The sequence below is a fragment of the Vicia villosa genome, linkage group LG4 (assembly GCF_029867415.1).
Source record: "Vicia villosa cultivar HV-30 ecotype Madison, WI linkage group LG4, Vvil1.0, whole genome shotgun sequence".
Taxonomy (NCBI): domain Eukaryota; kingdom Viridiplantae; phylum Streptophyta; class Magnoliopsida; order Fabales; family Fabaceae; genus Vicia; species Vicia villosa.
In genome coordinates, this window is record NC_081183.1 from 129297396 (window position 1) to 129313606 (window position 16211).

General features: G+C 34.0%; 1 protein-coding gene and 1 long non-coding RNA gene across 2 annotated transcripts; one reads left to right on the top strand and one right to left on the bottom strand.

Annotated features, from left to right (window-relative positions):
- Positions 1-3241: 3241 nt before the first annotated feature.
- LOC131599663 (pentatricopeptide repeat-containing protein At5g50990) lies at positions 3242-5436 on the bottom strand. Its single transcript, XM_058871948.1, has one exon. The coding sequence runs from the start codon at positions 5167-5169 to the stop codon at positions 3658-3660; it is 1512 nt and encodes a 503-aa protein (XP_058727931.1). The 5' UTR covers positions 5170-5436; the 3' UTR covers positions 3242-3657.
- Positions 5437-13238: 7802 nt separating this feature from the next.
- On the top strand, positions 13239-15032 carry LOC131599664 (uncharacterized). The gene is made up of 2 exons (XR_009282879.1): positions 13239-13456; positions 14801-15032. It is a non-coding gene; the product is annotated as an uncharacterized LOC131599664 (long non-coding RNA).
- The last annotated feature ends 1179 nt before the right edge of the window (positions 15033-16211 follow it).

Here is a 16211-nt window from a genome sequence, read left to right on the forward strand (position 1 = left end):
CTTTTTTTAGTCTAAATTTTTTGTCATGTGAATTAGATTTTCTTCTTTTTTCTTTTGGTGCATAATTTTCTCATCTTTCTACTTTGGTTTATATTGAACTAATTGTAAAAAAGTTTATATAAATTGAAATAAAAGAGGGCTGATTTTTTACTATGAAACTTAATTTGTTTTAAATAAAAGAGGGCTGATTTTTTACTAATTTGTTTTAAAACGAGTTAGTATATATGTATAAAATAAACATAAATGTTGTTCTTCATGCCATCATGAATTTTTTTCTTCACTTTTTATCTTGTCTGGATTGTTGCTATTTGCATATTGTGTTATTTGTGTTTTGTTATTCCTTAAGCTTTGAATGAGCATCAATTATTTGTCCATAAGATGTGATGTTATGTGTTTAATTATTTGAATGACGTTTTGCATGTGTTCCTTTTAGAGAGTGTAACAATATAAACCATGATTTGATTGATAGTTTGACACATCTTACGGGTTTTCTTTGTTGGTAAGCTTTTTATTTTCGTTAATAGTACTGGTTCGAAGTATTTCTTAAAATCTTAACTGATGAAGAGAAAAAAAATATACTTTGAGATTTTAAAATTTAAAAAATTGTAAAAACAATTATAATGTCATCAGAAGGTGTCAGTATTGAAGGTAGGCGATGCGACACATGGCAGTCACTGGAAATTGGTAGCAAATGGCGACGCCAAAGCTGTGGTGTTGGCGGCGAGGAGGATCTTTAAGAGTGTCAGACAGCGGCGATCCTACGGTCGGACCTTAGGTTAGGAAGCGATGGAGCTAGAGCCGGCAAAACAGGCCGTACTATCTAGTCCGGCCCGAAAGCCCGTAAAAAATGTCGGAAACAGGGAAGAAGTGACGCTGGTCTTTCGAGATTGAATATGACTGAGAACTTTAAGAAGGTATCTAAGAACCCTTTTCTTTCCCAGAGTCCCATCCATGAGCCTACGGTCGGACCTTAGGTTAGGAAGCGATGGAGCTAGAGCCGGGAAAACAGGCCGTACTATCCGGTCCGGCCCGAAAGCCCGTAAAAAATGTCGGGCTTGAACACAAATATTTGAGTCCGTTTACTATTCGAGCTTTTAAGCCCGTTCCGTTAAAAGTCGAGCCCGTTACGGGTTAGCCCGACCGGGTTGCGGATAACCCACTTATTTAATTTAATTTTTATAAACATAAATTCTAACATACGTTATTTATTAGTTTATATAGATACAATATCCATTTGATTAACTTTAAATATTAATTCTTTTCTATATTTTATAATTAATAAGTTATTATGTACAAATTAATTTTATTAGAGTTTAATTTTTAAATCAAATAGGGTGAGTAGTTCTTTGCACTTGAATCTTAATTATTTGATTGAAATTGTATATTTATGTGATTGTTTATTTTAGATATTATGTATGTAGTTGAAATATATTATTTTTAATAGTCAATATTCATGTATATTTTAGTTTTATTATATGGTATATTAATTTTTTAATTTTAAAAATAAGTATTAAATATAATTTAGGTCGGTTCGAATAACCGAAACCCGTGAAAGGCTGAGCTTGGACAATTTAATTTTAGCCCGTTTAAATTCCAGGCTTTTAAGCCCGACCCACCAACGGCCCGATCCCATCACGGGCCGGGTAGCCCGAATTGTCAGCTCTAGCTGTTTGGGTTGGTATACAATGATTTGGGTTTTCAGTTATTATGTTAGCGAAATTCTGTTCCTGAGGGGACAAATGTTACACGATATTGGAACAACTGGTCCAACTTCTTAAACCATTATGATAGTAGAATAACAACAATAACATAATGCATAGAACAATAAAATAACACCAAAGATTGGTAATCAAGTTCGGTGAAACCATACCTACGACTGGAGGACACTCTACATAAGAAAGGAAATTCGCTACTTTGAATTAGTACAATTAGTCTTATAAAAACACCAACCCCATGATGTTCAATGTCTCTTTCTAATCCTAGCGATTTTCTATTTAGGACTCCCCCTAAATATGAGAACCCCTATCACTTTCTCTCGCTAATCCCAAGTGATCGACTTAGTCATTAACATAATGATTGAATTTACAACTCAACTAAGACAAATTAACAATTATGTCAAGTTACCGAAGCAATAGTGTGGTGTACACAAACAAGATCCAACACTAGTCCTTATGATGAAATTAACCTGGAATACAAGACTCAATAACCCTATATTTTGGCATTCTTGTTATTACAATCTTTTGTTATAATTTTAGAGAGGCATAGATAAATTCTCAAGAGTGTTCTTGAGTTTTGGGTAACTCTTAGAGATATGTAAGGGCACTTCTAAACACCTTTAATTTGTGTGGTTCATAAATAGAGAGTTGGAGAGATTGAGAAACACTTGGGGTAGAAAATAAAGTTTTTTTTCTTGAGAATTTTGGTGACTATTTTCTTGTAACATATTTGTAATACTTTGTAACAATTTTTGAAAGTATACTGAATTAGAGAGTCGCTTTCTCCTCTAGAGTATATTGTTTAAACAAACTGAGTAAACAAATTATTGTGTTTATTGTATTTACTTTATCTTCTTTTGTAAAGTTAAGTTGATGTCTTATTGCATAGAGTTAATTTTGCTGAAGACCATTTATTTTGGCTGTCACTATTCTTTACCCCTACATCAAATTTCTCGATATGATTGCATCTTTCAAGTTCACAACAAGTGGTGTCCACTGTGTGATAAAGGGATTTTGTTTACAAGTGAGCATTACGGGATTTTCGAAGAAAACGATTTTGGATTGTGGATAGTGAAGATGAAAGCAATCTTAACTCAAGAGAAGTGTATTAAAATATTGAAAGGTGAAACATCAACGCCTGCATGCGTAACAGAAGCAAAGAAGACCGAGATGGTGGATAAGACCAAAAGTGTCATTATCTAATGCCTTGGGAATAAAATTCTAAAGAAAGTCGTCAGGGAGAAAATTGCAGCTTAGATGTGGGAAAAAATTGAATCATTCCATATGATCAAGTTTTTGTCTTCTTGAATATCAACCATTATTATAGAAGTGTTTGATTTACGTAGATTTCGGCAAACAATCCTTTCAATTTCAAGATCAAAAGAAACTAAACTCTTATCCCACATAAACTATCAAACACCGTTATAATAACACAAAAGATAAAATAGAATATATCAAATATGAAGAGAAAAATTCACAAATTGACTCAAAATGATAATAATCACAAATAAGCTATAATTTCGTCATTCCACGGTAACAATATCATTTTATTGATCAATTTCCTCTCATTAAAGTATATAGAAGTGTTGTGAGTTGTTTAAGAAAAATCACAATGTAGTATCCACAAACAATGAGGAATATAAATTGTATATAATAATTACTATTTTGAATAGAAAAAGGGGTTTGTTTAAAGTGGTGTTTCGCTGTGTATTTGAGTTCACTTCAATAGCTGCTACCATTTTATCTTCTTATGGGTTTATTTCTCGTCCTTCTGTGTCACTTTTGATGTTTATAAAGAGAGCTGGTCATTCTTTTGGCGTCCATCCACCATCCCTTCCCTTTGCACATTTTGGATTTCTTTTAGCAACCTTATAATCAGAATGTCTAACAGCCAAAGGGTCAATCAACCATGCAACAAAGCATTAGATTAGATCTTATACAACTACCAGTAGTCTCCACAAGAGCAAATTCCACCTTCAAATTGATGAAAACGGATGCGATCTCTTACAATTATCTCTCTGTTTAATATTCTTGACACAATTTTAATCCAATTATGACAGTCTTGACATATACGCAGATTCTTGGAAATCATGATTTTTGTTCCCGGGCTACTTTTCAGAACACCGTATGCCAAAGCCAATTTCTCGCTATGAAACGATAAATTTACCTCCTTTTCCTCCTCCGACACATCCATCAAAACTAGATCCGTCAAGGGTGTGAATCCCTCCAGTTTAGCCCTCTGCATCAAACCTTCCAGCACCCTGTAAATTGCTTTCATTTCAGCATGTGACTGATCAGCAGCATTGAATTGGTGAATGCTGTTCCCAAATTCAATCCAACTCTTACCACGCTTTTTACGAACTCCTCCCTTTTTCATCATCTGCCTCACCCTCTCAGCACCATGCCAGTTTTTGAAAGAGCAATACATGTTTGACAGCAAGACAAAATCTCCGCTCTCAAGACGCGAAATATTCGCAATAGCAAATTCACCAAGTTCTTTCTTTCCGTGAATTCTACAAGCACTCAAAAGTGATCTCCAAATAACAACATCGGGCTCCACCGACATCACGTTAACCATGGAATACGCCTCTTCCAAATACCCTGCTCGTCCTAAGAGATCAACCATGGTTCCATAATGCTCAAGCTGTGGCTGAATAAAAAACCGATTCTGCATCATTTCAAAGTACTCGCGACCTACCTCAACTAACCCACAATGGCTACAAGCTTTCAAAATCCCAACAAAAGTAACAGAATCCGGCAAAACATTTTCAACCTCCATCCTTGAAAAAACCACAGTTGCATCCAAAGCAAGCCCGTGAACGGCCAAACCATTAATCATAGCATTCCAAACAGACACATGATCGCGCACCACACTTTCAAAAACCCGCTTCGAAACATCAATCCTACCACACTTAGCATACATATCAACCAACGCAGCACTGAGTATATAATTCAATTCAACCCTTTTCTCAACCATCAAACCATGCACCCATTTCGCATTGCAAAATGAACCAAGTCTTGCACATCCGGTAACCACAGAAGCAAAAGTAAACCCATCAGGCTCAACCTCAGCACTCATCATGCCGCGGAAAAAACTCAACGCATCAAGAAAGCGTGAGTTTTTAACATACCCTCCAATGATGGTGTTCCAAGTGACAACATCTCGAACAGGCGTTTTATCAAACATCTTCTTGGCAATATCACATTCTCCAGATTTCACTAAACTTTCAATCACCAAATTCACGTTGAACAAATTCATAACTCGGGAAAACACATGATGGGCTATGCGGGGTTGATGACAATGTGCATATGCTGATATTAGAGATGCTAGAAGAGATGGGTATGTGGCATAACCAAGTACAATGACCCTTGCGTGTGTTTTAGCAACGGTTTTGGAGTCCAAAGAAGTTTTACAACGTTTAAGAATTTGGAGAAGTACCCTACAATCTGACATGGGAATATAATGGAGGGAATCAGTGATTTAGTAATGTAAAAAAGCAGCTTTTTTTTGTTCTTTTAATGTGTGAATTTACAGAATATTGGTGGCACCATGAACAAAAGAGATGAGAAAGAAAGAATGCGAGGATGGATTGATAGTGGAGAAGCAAGATTCAAATATGGAACCAACTAACCAAACATGTTAGCTCCGTTTCTTCTAGTGTAACTTGATCACCCTCGTTGCTTCGTAGGTTGTTTTGTCTAGTTTTTTTTAAAGTTTAATTGCAATTTTCCCCTCTATTTTGCCAATTTCGAAGTTTTGACTCATATATATCTAGTTTTTTTTTTTTTTTTTAAAGTTTTATGATGATGATGGATGGCACATGTTTTTAGTTCATTGATCCTGAATTAAATGGGAGGATGTGTGCAAACATATGGATAAAGGTGAGATTAGGGCTGAGGAACCTCTAATTGGTTAATCTTGTCATTTTTGCAAAGTGGAGATGAAGGCAGATTACAAAAAATCATGGCCTCTAGAAAGATATTCTAGTAGCTAGATATGGAGCTCCAGCGGTTTTCTCTCCTCACAGAGGGAGGAAAGAGGGTTTCTGGTCTATTTCTTCTTGGTAGAAAATAATATGTCTTCTTGGGCCTAAACAGGACGATAACTTAGATTGGTTTGTGGATGGTGTTATTAGGAGAGTAGGGCCAATTAAGCAAACTTCGTTTTGGAAGGACCCCTGGTTAGGGTCCATTCCCCTATAGACTAAGTTTACTAGTTTGTTCTTGAATTCTGCCGAGTTATATGGGTTGGTGGGAGAGATAGGTTTGGTAGTTAAGGGGGTATTGATTTGGAATCTTAAGTGGCAAAGAACTTTCTTTCTTAGAGTGTGATAGAGAAGAGAAATTATTTAGATAAATAATTTAGTTATTTAAATCAATGTCTAATTTATATTAGTAGTACTTTTATTTGTATTGTTATGTAATTCGACTTTTTATAGTGTTTGAGCCTTCTAGTTAAGTATCCACTATGAGTACTATATATGTAATCTTTTGAGACTTTGAAGAGGAAGAATCAAATGAAAAAGTCTTTTATTTTCCTTTATTTTATTTAGTCAATTTTAATGTTCTCCCCCTTTTAGGGTTGGAATCCCGTTTCTTCACCGAATAACTTCAGAACATTATCCTCTACCTGCACTTATAGTGAATCGAGTGTTTACCTTGATTCAAAGGTAAGTTTTGGAGTTTGGTTTTTTTGGTGCTCGTATGATGGGATTTGACCTGTTGCTAGCAAGGTGGTTCTTATTACCAACTAAGGACTTGTATCTGCGCGGTCCTCTTGATTGGTAGTTTTCATTGAGTAGTTTTTTGTTGTTTGCTTCCTTATTTTGTTGTATTTTTTGCTTTTTTGGTTCATTTAGAACTCTTTGTGCTTGAAGGTAACATTTACTTTGGGATATATATATATACATATATATATATATATATATATATATATATATATATATATATATATATATATATATATATATATATAGTCAGGATCAAATGACACTAAACTGTCAAACTTAGCAACATGATACATCTGATAACTATTTATCACATATTCGTATAACAAAATCTACCATTGAATCGAAAACTATTATCATATAGATCATGTCTATAAAATTTAACATCACTCGAAAATTAATTGACATGTCAACGAGATACATAAAAACCAACATCTTATAAAACTTCACGAAAACCGTTAATTTTGATCCTTCTCTTTACATATCAAATTATTTTTTATTTATGTTAAGTTTTATAGACATTATCTATATTATATTAGTTTTCAATCCATTGGTGAATTTTGTTACACGAATATGTAATAAAGATTTATCAGAGGTGTCATGTTACTAAGTTTGACACCTTGATGTTCATACATTCTGACCCATATATATATATATATATATATATATATATATATATATATATATATATATATATATATATATATATATGAAAATTGAAGATAATTATATGGTTATATTCTTGTTTATCTCATTACCCAGATCCTTTAAGAACTTTAAGGATGTCCTTATTTATGGTAACAAAGATACTATTACTTTGTATAAAGTCTAGATGGTTGTGAAGACTTGAGTGTCTCAAGAGAAGAAAATGGGCGTAGAAGGATATCCAAATCAAAGAGGTTTGCCAATTCAAGGTTAAAATGTTTTATTTGTCCAAAATTCGGCGACCTTAAAAGGAACTATCTCAAGAGGAAGGACAATAAAGATTCAGTTCAAATTATTGTTGCCTCATATGAAAATAATTATGAGAGTGTTAATGTACTAGTGGTGTCGATTTTGGAGAAGCATCGAGTCTTGAAATTAGGTTGCTCTTATGACATGTGTCCAAGAAAAGAATACTTTGAGACTTTGAAGCTCGAGGAAGGTGGAGTAGTTCACCTTAGTGAAAATAAGGCTTGAAAAATTCAAGGCATTAGTACAATCAGACTTAAAATGTCCGATGATCTTGAGTTTCTTCTTTACAACATGAGGTATATTCTAGAGCTCGTGCAAAATCTATTGTCCATAAGCATGTTTGATGATCTATGCTGGTGTACTATAATTGAACATGATGTTTTGAAGATTTCACATGATGAAGTGATAATAGATAAATGGTCAAAAATATGTGACTTATATATTTTAGAAGGTTCCAATGTTGTTATTCATTTATCATCATCTAATGATTTTTTTTTTGAAAAGAATAAGCTATGAGATTTGAGCTTAAGCTATGATCACTGAGGTTTCATGAAGTTTCTAAGGTAAGGCTGATGCCAAAGCATATTACTTGATCGCCAGGTATTCATTTACAATAAATATACTCCCAAACACTTATGGACATTTTGTGTGCGTGTGTGTGATCTAGCGGTGAAACGTTCGGGTCCTGAGAGTGTGCTCCTCTCAAGGTCTCAGGTTCGAAACCCGCTAGGTTCAAATTGCTTATTAAAAAAAACGGACATTTTAATTAGGAACACTATAACTACTCTATTTTGAATTGTCATCAACACTTTTCTTATTGATCAAACCAAGTAAATTCAACTTGTTGGTAAAGTTGTGAGCTATGTCTTCAATGACTATCCAAAATTTAGGAAGAGTTATGAGATGTTGGGCGTGGAACCCAGAGGTTATAAGTTCATCAATAACATATATACTACTTTTAATGAGTTTTGTTAGGGGAAGAAGTGTAAAGACACATGGATGAAGATTTTGGAAACTATGGTGGAGAAAACTCAGTTTGAGGTTAAGATTCATACTATGGATACTAGTACTTTGGATCCATTTTTCTCGATTCACGTGCATTGTGCTTTGTTGTTTTGGTTTGTGGATCTGCTCGTTAATGGTTTATATTTTGACCTTATTATGGATATGTTGAGTTTCAATGATTATAAATATGTATCTCTATCATTCTTGTCTTTACAACCTTCAAAATTTTAGAGTTAAAGATAGAGAGAATGGTTTGAGAATCCTAGTGGTATAGTCATAGAGAGGCAAAGGTAAATTTCTAAGAGTGCATTCTTGAAATTTGAAAACCTCTCAGAGATATTGAAAGGGATTGGGAAACACTTATAAACACCTTGGCCCCGTGTGATTCATATATAGAGAGTTTGAGGGATTACGAAACACTTGGGTAGGAAAGATGGTTTGTTCTTGGAATCTTAGATGACTATTTTCTTGTAACTCAGTTGTAATCTTTTGTAACAACTCTTGAGAGTATAGTGAATCAGAGAGTTGTTGTCTCCTCCCCAAGTACATCGTTTGATTGAATTAGGTAAACAAGTTATTGTGTTACTTGTCTTTTATCATCTTCTATCAAATTTAGTTATTGTCTTATTGCATAGTTAGTTATTCTTGCTGAAGACCATTTAACTTCAACCTCGAGATTCATTTTTGTCTCTTAACTTAAAAGACCTCTATTGATCTTTTAACTTTTCAAAATGTAGCATGTTAGTCATTTTCATCTAATTAGCGACGAAAAAACTTACAAATTAGTTGCTAAATTTGTCGTTAATTAGAAGAAAAAGACTAACATAATAGATTTTGAAGATTTAAAAGACTAATATAAAGTATTTTTTGAAGTTAAGAAAACAAAATAAACTCTAATATTAGCATGAGACAAAAAATATTAAACCATTATTTTAATTGTCATTTATTTTTTCCACACATCAAAATCATTTTGATGTGATTGAACTTTTCAATTAATTAAAAAATATTTGACACAAAGAAAGTAGTCAAATTTCTAATTTACTATATAGGTCATGTTTTTAATAATTTTAGTAAGAATTTAATTGAAATTTACATAGTCAATTGGGAAAATTTTAACTTTTATTTTAAACACTTATAATTAATTATAGACAGTGATAATAATTAATTTATTTTAATAATATTATTACATATAAATTTATACGAAAAATAAAATGAATTAGTGGAAAACTTCAAGTTTGACAATTTTAATAAAAAGATATAATTGAGATATGTTGGACATGGAAAAATTATTTTAAAATATTAATAAAGTTTTATAGTTATTTTAAAAGTTCTCCAAAGACATTGGCCAATTTGCTGTTTTATTTATTTTAAAAAAAAAATCAGAAAAAATGACTTTGGGACGTGAAGTAAAGGAAAGAATGAACGGGCCAAAATAAACATGCAATGTAAAATTTTTACTTTACGTCTCCACTAAAATATAATGATGAACAAACCAGAGTGATGAACGGTGTAGAAACAAAGAGTACTACGAATTTTACTCTCTTCAAACATCACATGCCGTACACTTCACAGGAAAACGAATTTGCTCGTTTTAATATGCAAAATGGTGCTCATTACTTTTACTCAAAATGAGAAGAAAAAAAAAAATATTGTCAAATTTGGTACTTCCTTGTAGTATAAATTGTTTAGGTGTTTTGTTAAGTTGTTGCAATTAATCAATTCATTTGATTTGAGAACCATGATGACTATGAAATATTTAACTGCATTTCTCTTCATTGTTGCAATGACACTTCCTCAAAGAAATGCTCAGCTTGGTATTCTCAATGATCTTTTGGGTTCAGCTAATATCCAAGGAACTGTACTTTGCACTTCTAAGGATAATGATGCTCCAACCCCCGGTTTTTCAAGTAAGGCCAAAAATTGTGGTTAATCGTATTTTTTATCCGATACTTACATGATACTAATACACGTGACTATGTTGAATTAACCGTAAAATTTATTAATGAATTTTTATTAGTGTTAGTGTCATGTCAGGTGCCCGTGTATCTGTGTCAGTGTTTTATGATTTAAAGTTATATATATACTCATAAGTTAGTGTTATGAAAAGTAATTAGACATTAATTTACTTTGGAGGATGTTGGTATACCAGAAAAATATATCATCAAAGCAAAACTTTCTGTCAACATTGAAGACATTAGCAAGTTTATAATCGGCCAAAGCAAAACTTTCTGTCAACATTGAATGTTATATAGGTAAACCAGGAATAAATCCTATGGTTTCATAACTATTTCAAGGTACTATAAGTTACGTGGATAGAGGGATTTTCAATTTTTTTTAAATAACCAACATTTTTAATTTAAATATTTCAATAACCATCTTTTTTTCATTATTAACCAAAATATTCATGTTTCAAACAAAAAAATACACAGTAAAGAGAAGGCGACACTAGTAATGACACATACACTGAAAAATGCACAAAGGCGCCACAGCCCCTCGTATGCACTGTCAATCCGCCACTAGGGCTGATACATGAAATATAGGCCAAAAAGGAGGCAATGGTGCCTATGGAACTTGTTTTTTTCTTTTTATTTTGATAAATATTACAAGAGTTCATTGATCGGTAAAATAGCAAGTGTACTATTTTGCCTCTGTAGTAATAATAGGGAAATTCCCCGAATGTCGATCTCAAGGACTGCACGTTAATATCGAGTTTAAATAATGGTTCAATTAAACAAAAAAACTATATTTGGAGTTTTGTTTGCAAATTGTGACTAAAAATAATTAAATTAAGCAGAAAAGTAAATTGGCTTTTTGACAAATATGAGTATTATGCTAGGGTAAAGTGTGTGATAGTTCCTGTAATAACCTTGGATTTAGATCTCTTCAACAAGTTCATAACCTTTAATTACCGTCCTTTAGATTATTTCCCCCTAAGTCCTTAGTGGGAAAACCTTTGAACATTCATCCTAAATCCTAAGTCCTTAAAGAATTATGATGAAATCAAGCCTTTATGTTATCAAGAGTTAACCGGTAACTATAGGGTATCCCTAGTCCTAGGTGATATCTACTATAGTCTAATCGTACAAAAACCTTAACAACCGCTGTCCAGCTGGTTGTTAACCGTAAATCAATCTTGTTGGTCCGACAAAGAAAGCATAAAAACCTTGTACAATTAAATTAAATAAGAAAACAAATCTATTGATGAACTCAGGAATTCAAAATCATTACAGAATCAAATCAGGGACACCCCCTAGCATTAGGGTTTAATTACTCATATTGTTCAAAGAAAACAAAATATAAAATAGAGACATTACAAGAATTGAGATGAAAGTTGATCTTCAATCGCTTCCGTTCATGAAAACCTTCTTCTCTCCCAAACCCTTGTTTTCTCCAATCTTCAATCTTGTATCTTCTCTCGGTCAAAAAGTCCTCTAATTCATCGTTAAAACTCTTCTAAATAGTGCAGACTCACTTAGGTTGATTGGAAGTACCCAAAATGCCCCTTGGGTCAACACTTAATAAAAAATCACAAAAATCAGCAAAATCAGCGTTTTAACCAACACTGGCCGTGTCAGGCAACACGGGTGGCCGTGTTGGCCTCCTGAACTTAATTTTTCAAAATCACACTCAGCACTGCTAACACGGGTGGCCGTGTTTGGTAACACGGGCCGTGTTGGTCCTTAACTTCAGAATTTGGATTTGCGTTCTTCATGAAAGTTGTAGCCCTTTTCGTTAGCGAAATTTTTCCACCGGAACCGCGTCATTCCGAGTTACGAAGCTCCAGTTATGATCAAAATACTACACGCCTGTCACGATGAGAAACATGCTGAAAATTTCTAGATCTCACACTTGCTAACACGAGCCGTGTCAGCCCCGTGAATTTCATCTCTTTTGCATTTTCTTGGCCACGCTTCATCCTAATACGGCCAGTTTTAGGTGACACAGGTGGTCGTGTCAGACCTCATGTAGCTTGATTTTTCACTTCCTTCGAAACTCTCCTTTTTGTACTTTTTCGCATTGATTTGTCTCGATTTATTCCTTTGAGCCTCTAAACAGTAAAATACACAACCATAGCATAAAATGTAGAAGAATGAAGTAAAACACTTGACAATATAAAGCAAAGACGACTAAAATCAACGGTAAATAAACGTGTAAAAACCACTGATCAAACTCCCCCAAACTTAAACCGTTGCTTGACCTCAAGCGACAATTACAAAAGTTAATGAACTTCAAAGCACACGGTGTTCATACGTGAGATATCCGTCTGTATTGATCAAGAAACAGTTGGTTCGGCATTCACATGACGCGACGAGTTTCTGTTACCACATTAAACCTCAAGCTCCCGTTTCAGATACCTCTCCAACTATGCTTTGCACTTAAGTCTTTTTCCGATTTTCCTCCTCTTTCATTCGGACAATCATATTAAGGCACTGCATTTCTTATAATAATCATCACCTGCATGAGATGAATCGAGGCTTCTTATTTTCTTTTCTTGGCACCAAACTAGCAGCATTGGCTACTTTTTATTACCGATGAAATTTTCAAACTTTGCAGTTATATATTATCCTTTTGGACGACGTTTGTAACGCCCGGAAATTCGATTATTCGCTTACTTTAGACGTTTGGAATATTTAGTGAAATTTTTGTATTTTTGGACGATTTAGTCGGTATTAGTTTGGGATAGTGGATTGAAAATTAATCGAGATTTTTAATATATTTAGTATTAGAAATACTATTAGAGTGTCAGGTATTATTTTGGGAATTTCCAGAGAAAATTAAATTAGACCGTAATATATGAGGTGATAAGTAAATAGGGAGTTCAATAAAATAAAATTAATTGGGCTAAATGTTGTGTTGCCCATGTGAATTAGTTTAGCCCAAAGTAGGATTAGTGAGGTAATATCTTAGGTTTAGAAACAGTCAGTAAGGGCATAACTTTAGAAGAGGAAGCAGTTAGCAGAGAATTGGGAGAAACCAGTGCACGTGAGATTTGCCTAGCAGAGGAATTTTTGGGGATTTTGATCGGGACGATTTAGAGCAACCTTCGATCCAAAGGTAAGGGTGGGGTTCTTGCTCTATAAATAGAGACATGATGGATTGTATTTGGGTTTGGGGAATTTATTGTCTTGTGCTTTCGATTGATAATTCTGCTATGTATGAATGACTTGTGTGCATACTGTATTGAGACTTTGTGTTGAGACTGTTTTACGAATTATTGGAATGATACTGTGATGATTGTTGCCTCTGTGAAAATTATGCGGATTTGAGGCTTTGAATCGTAGCTGATAGCAGAAACTGGAAAACTGAAACACACCACAAGTGACGAACATCACTGAACATAAGGAATGCTTGCAAATGTGCCGATCGACACATCTTATGTGGAGGGGAGTATGACGTTAGGCATACATGCTGTTAGGAGCACTTTTATCTTTTCTTTTCCTGGTTGCCACGTAGTAATTATATAATGTAATTATATAATTAGTTCAATTAAGTGATAATTAGTGATATGCATGATAAATTAATTAGTGATATGCATGATAAATTAATTAGTTCAATTAAGTGATAGTATATATGTTTAGTAGAAGTTTAAGTAGTAGAATTATTTTGTTGCAGCTAGTGTATGTATGTATCTAGCACTAGAAAAATAGTAGAGTAACATAAGTTAGTCGCAGTTGGTTTTAGTAACAGTGAATCAAATAATTAGAAATGTTTAGTAGGGTGATAAAAAAAATAGAAAGCAATGTGAATTAGTAGTAATAATGTTTAATGAAAAATTGTACCAATTAACCAAATTAGTAGATTTAAGCGGTATAATTAGTTGTCCGGAATTAATTGAAAATTTGTCGGATTCGGTCGTGTATATTGGTAGATATTATTGGTTGAATTGTTTTGAATAATTATGTTGTTTATTGCGAAGTATTTGCTATTTTCTGTTGACTATTGTGAAGTTGCAGGAAGTTTTGTGACGAGGAATACCTCTATTTATTGGTATAGCGACGATATAGGCTTATGCCTTTGTGACGATGATGTTGTTGTTGTTGTTGTATGTGGTTGTTGCATTCATATACATATGCATTTTTGGCGATGGCCTGGATTGGCAAATTAGCGACGAAGGCTTATGCCTTGATGCCTCGGTTTAACTGGCAATTGGCGATGGGGGCTGAAGCCCTGGGTACCACATGCATGATGCATTAGTCGTGTCTCATCCATTTGCTTTATTGCGACGTTGTGCGTGATTATGTGATTTTGATTTTTGAATTGTTTGTGATTGAAATTGAGACGTGAGATATATATTATGACTTGAACCGTAATATACTCTTTATCATGACTTTATTTATATTGTTTGATATCTCACCCTTTGCTTGTTTTCGCCGTTGCCTTTATACTGGTAACGTGCAGGTGATGCTAGTGAGTGAAGGATTAGCTGTCGCGAGTTGAGTCGGTTGTCGCTCTGATACGTAGCACTCGGGGGGATAAAACGATTGTTTTTAGTATTGTTTTAATTGCTGAATTTTATTTGGTTTGATTTGAATTGTAACTTAAAGTTACCGTGCAAAGATGCTACGACTTGATTTAAATAGTTATGAAGTTTGTTGATTCCGCTGCGAGTTAATTATTGAATTTAAACAAAGTGATTTTTTTGTAATGATTTGATTATCGTTTTAAATTCTTGTGCTATGTATCTATATGAAGGCAAGTAAGCCGTAAATGTTTTTGAGATGACGAATATGTGATACCTCAAATGAAATTGTTTGAAATTTATACTCTGATTTTATTATATTTTTCGGGTAGAAATTGTGGTGTTACATTAGTGGTATCAGAGCAGGTCGGTCCGTCCGACCAAGTTGTCTAATATTGTTTATTCCTCTATACGCGACAAGTGTGTGAAACACTGTCGGTACTTGTTGCTTTCTGGTTGTTGCAGGAATTAGTTTGAGCGAGGTGGGGGAGAAGCTTTGCTTCTCGGATGTGGTTCAGTTGTAAGTTTGCAAAGAGGATTGTTGTCTTGGTGTTTCGAAAACTGAATTTCGACGAAAGAATGTGTCTCTCGAGTTATAAAAAGTTTGGGAGTGAGGAGATATGTTAAGAGTTTTTTTGGAATATGTTTAAGTTGAAGAAAAGCAGGTTTTGGAGTGAAATTTTCGTAAGCAAAACGCAGGAAATTGCTGAATTTGTTGTGAAACTTCAAAAATTCATAACTGGAGTTCTGGGTATCCGATTCGAGTCCCGTTTGAAGCGTTGGAAAGCTAATGAGAAGAAATTTATTTAAAAAATGGTTCCATCAGCTTTAATAGAATTATTTGTAACAAGATGATGTTGGAAAGAGATGAAGTTTGCGGTTACGCTTGTCCTTGGGACCAGACTTGTGCGTTGGTGTCGCGCTGAACGTTAGTCTCAGAGTTGAGTGAATTGAAGGAGTAATTAAAGGGTTTGTTTAGAATGAAATTTTAAGAATTAAGTGTCCCATTTGAGAAGTTTTGGAGATACCGTAAAGAGTGTCGCGGCATGGCGTCGATGTTCGCATTTTCAAATGGCGTTGGAATAGTTAACAAGTTAGTAACAGTTATGTTGAAGAAGTACCGGAATGGTCGACATATGTGTAGTCGATTTGAGATGTGTTAATTGGTTGTTATGTTGGATGGTTGGACGTGGAAGTGAAGTTGATGATGGTTGTATCGGATGAATTTTCGAGGACGAAAATCTTTTAAGTGGGGGAGAGTTGTAACGCCCGGAAATTCGATTATTCGCTTACTTTAGACGTTTGGAATATTTAGTGAAATTTTTGTATTTTTGGACGATTTAGTCGGTA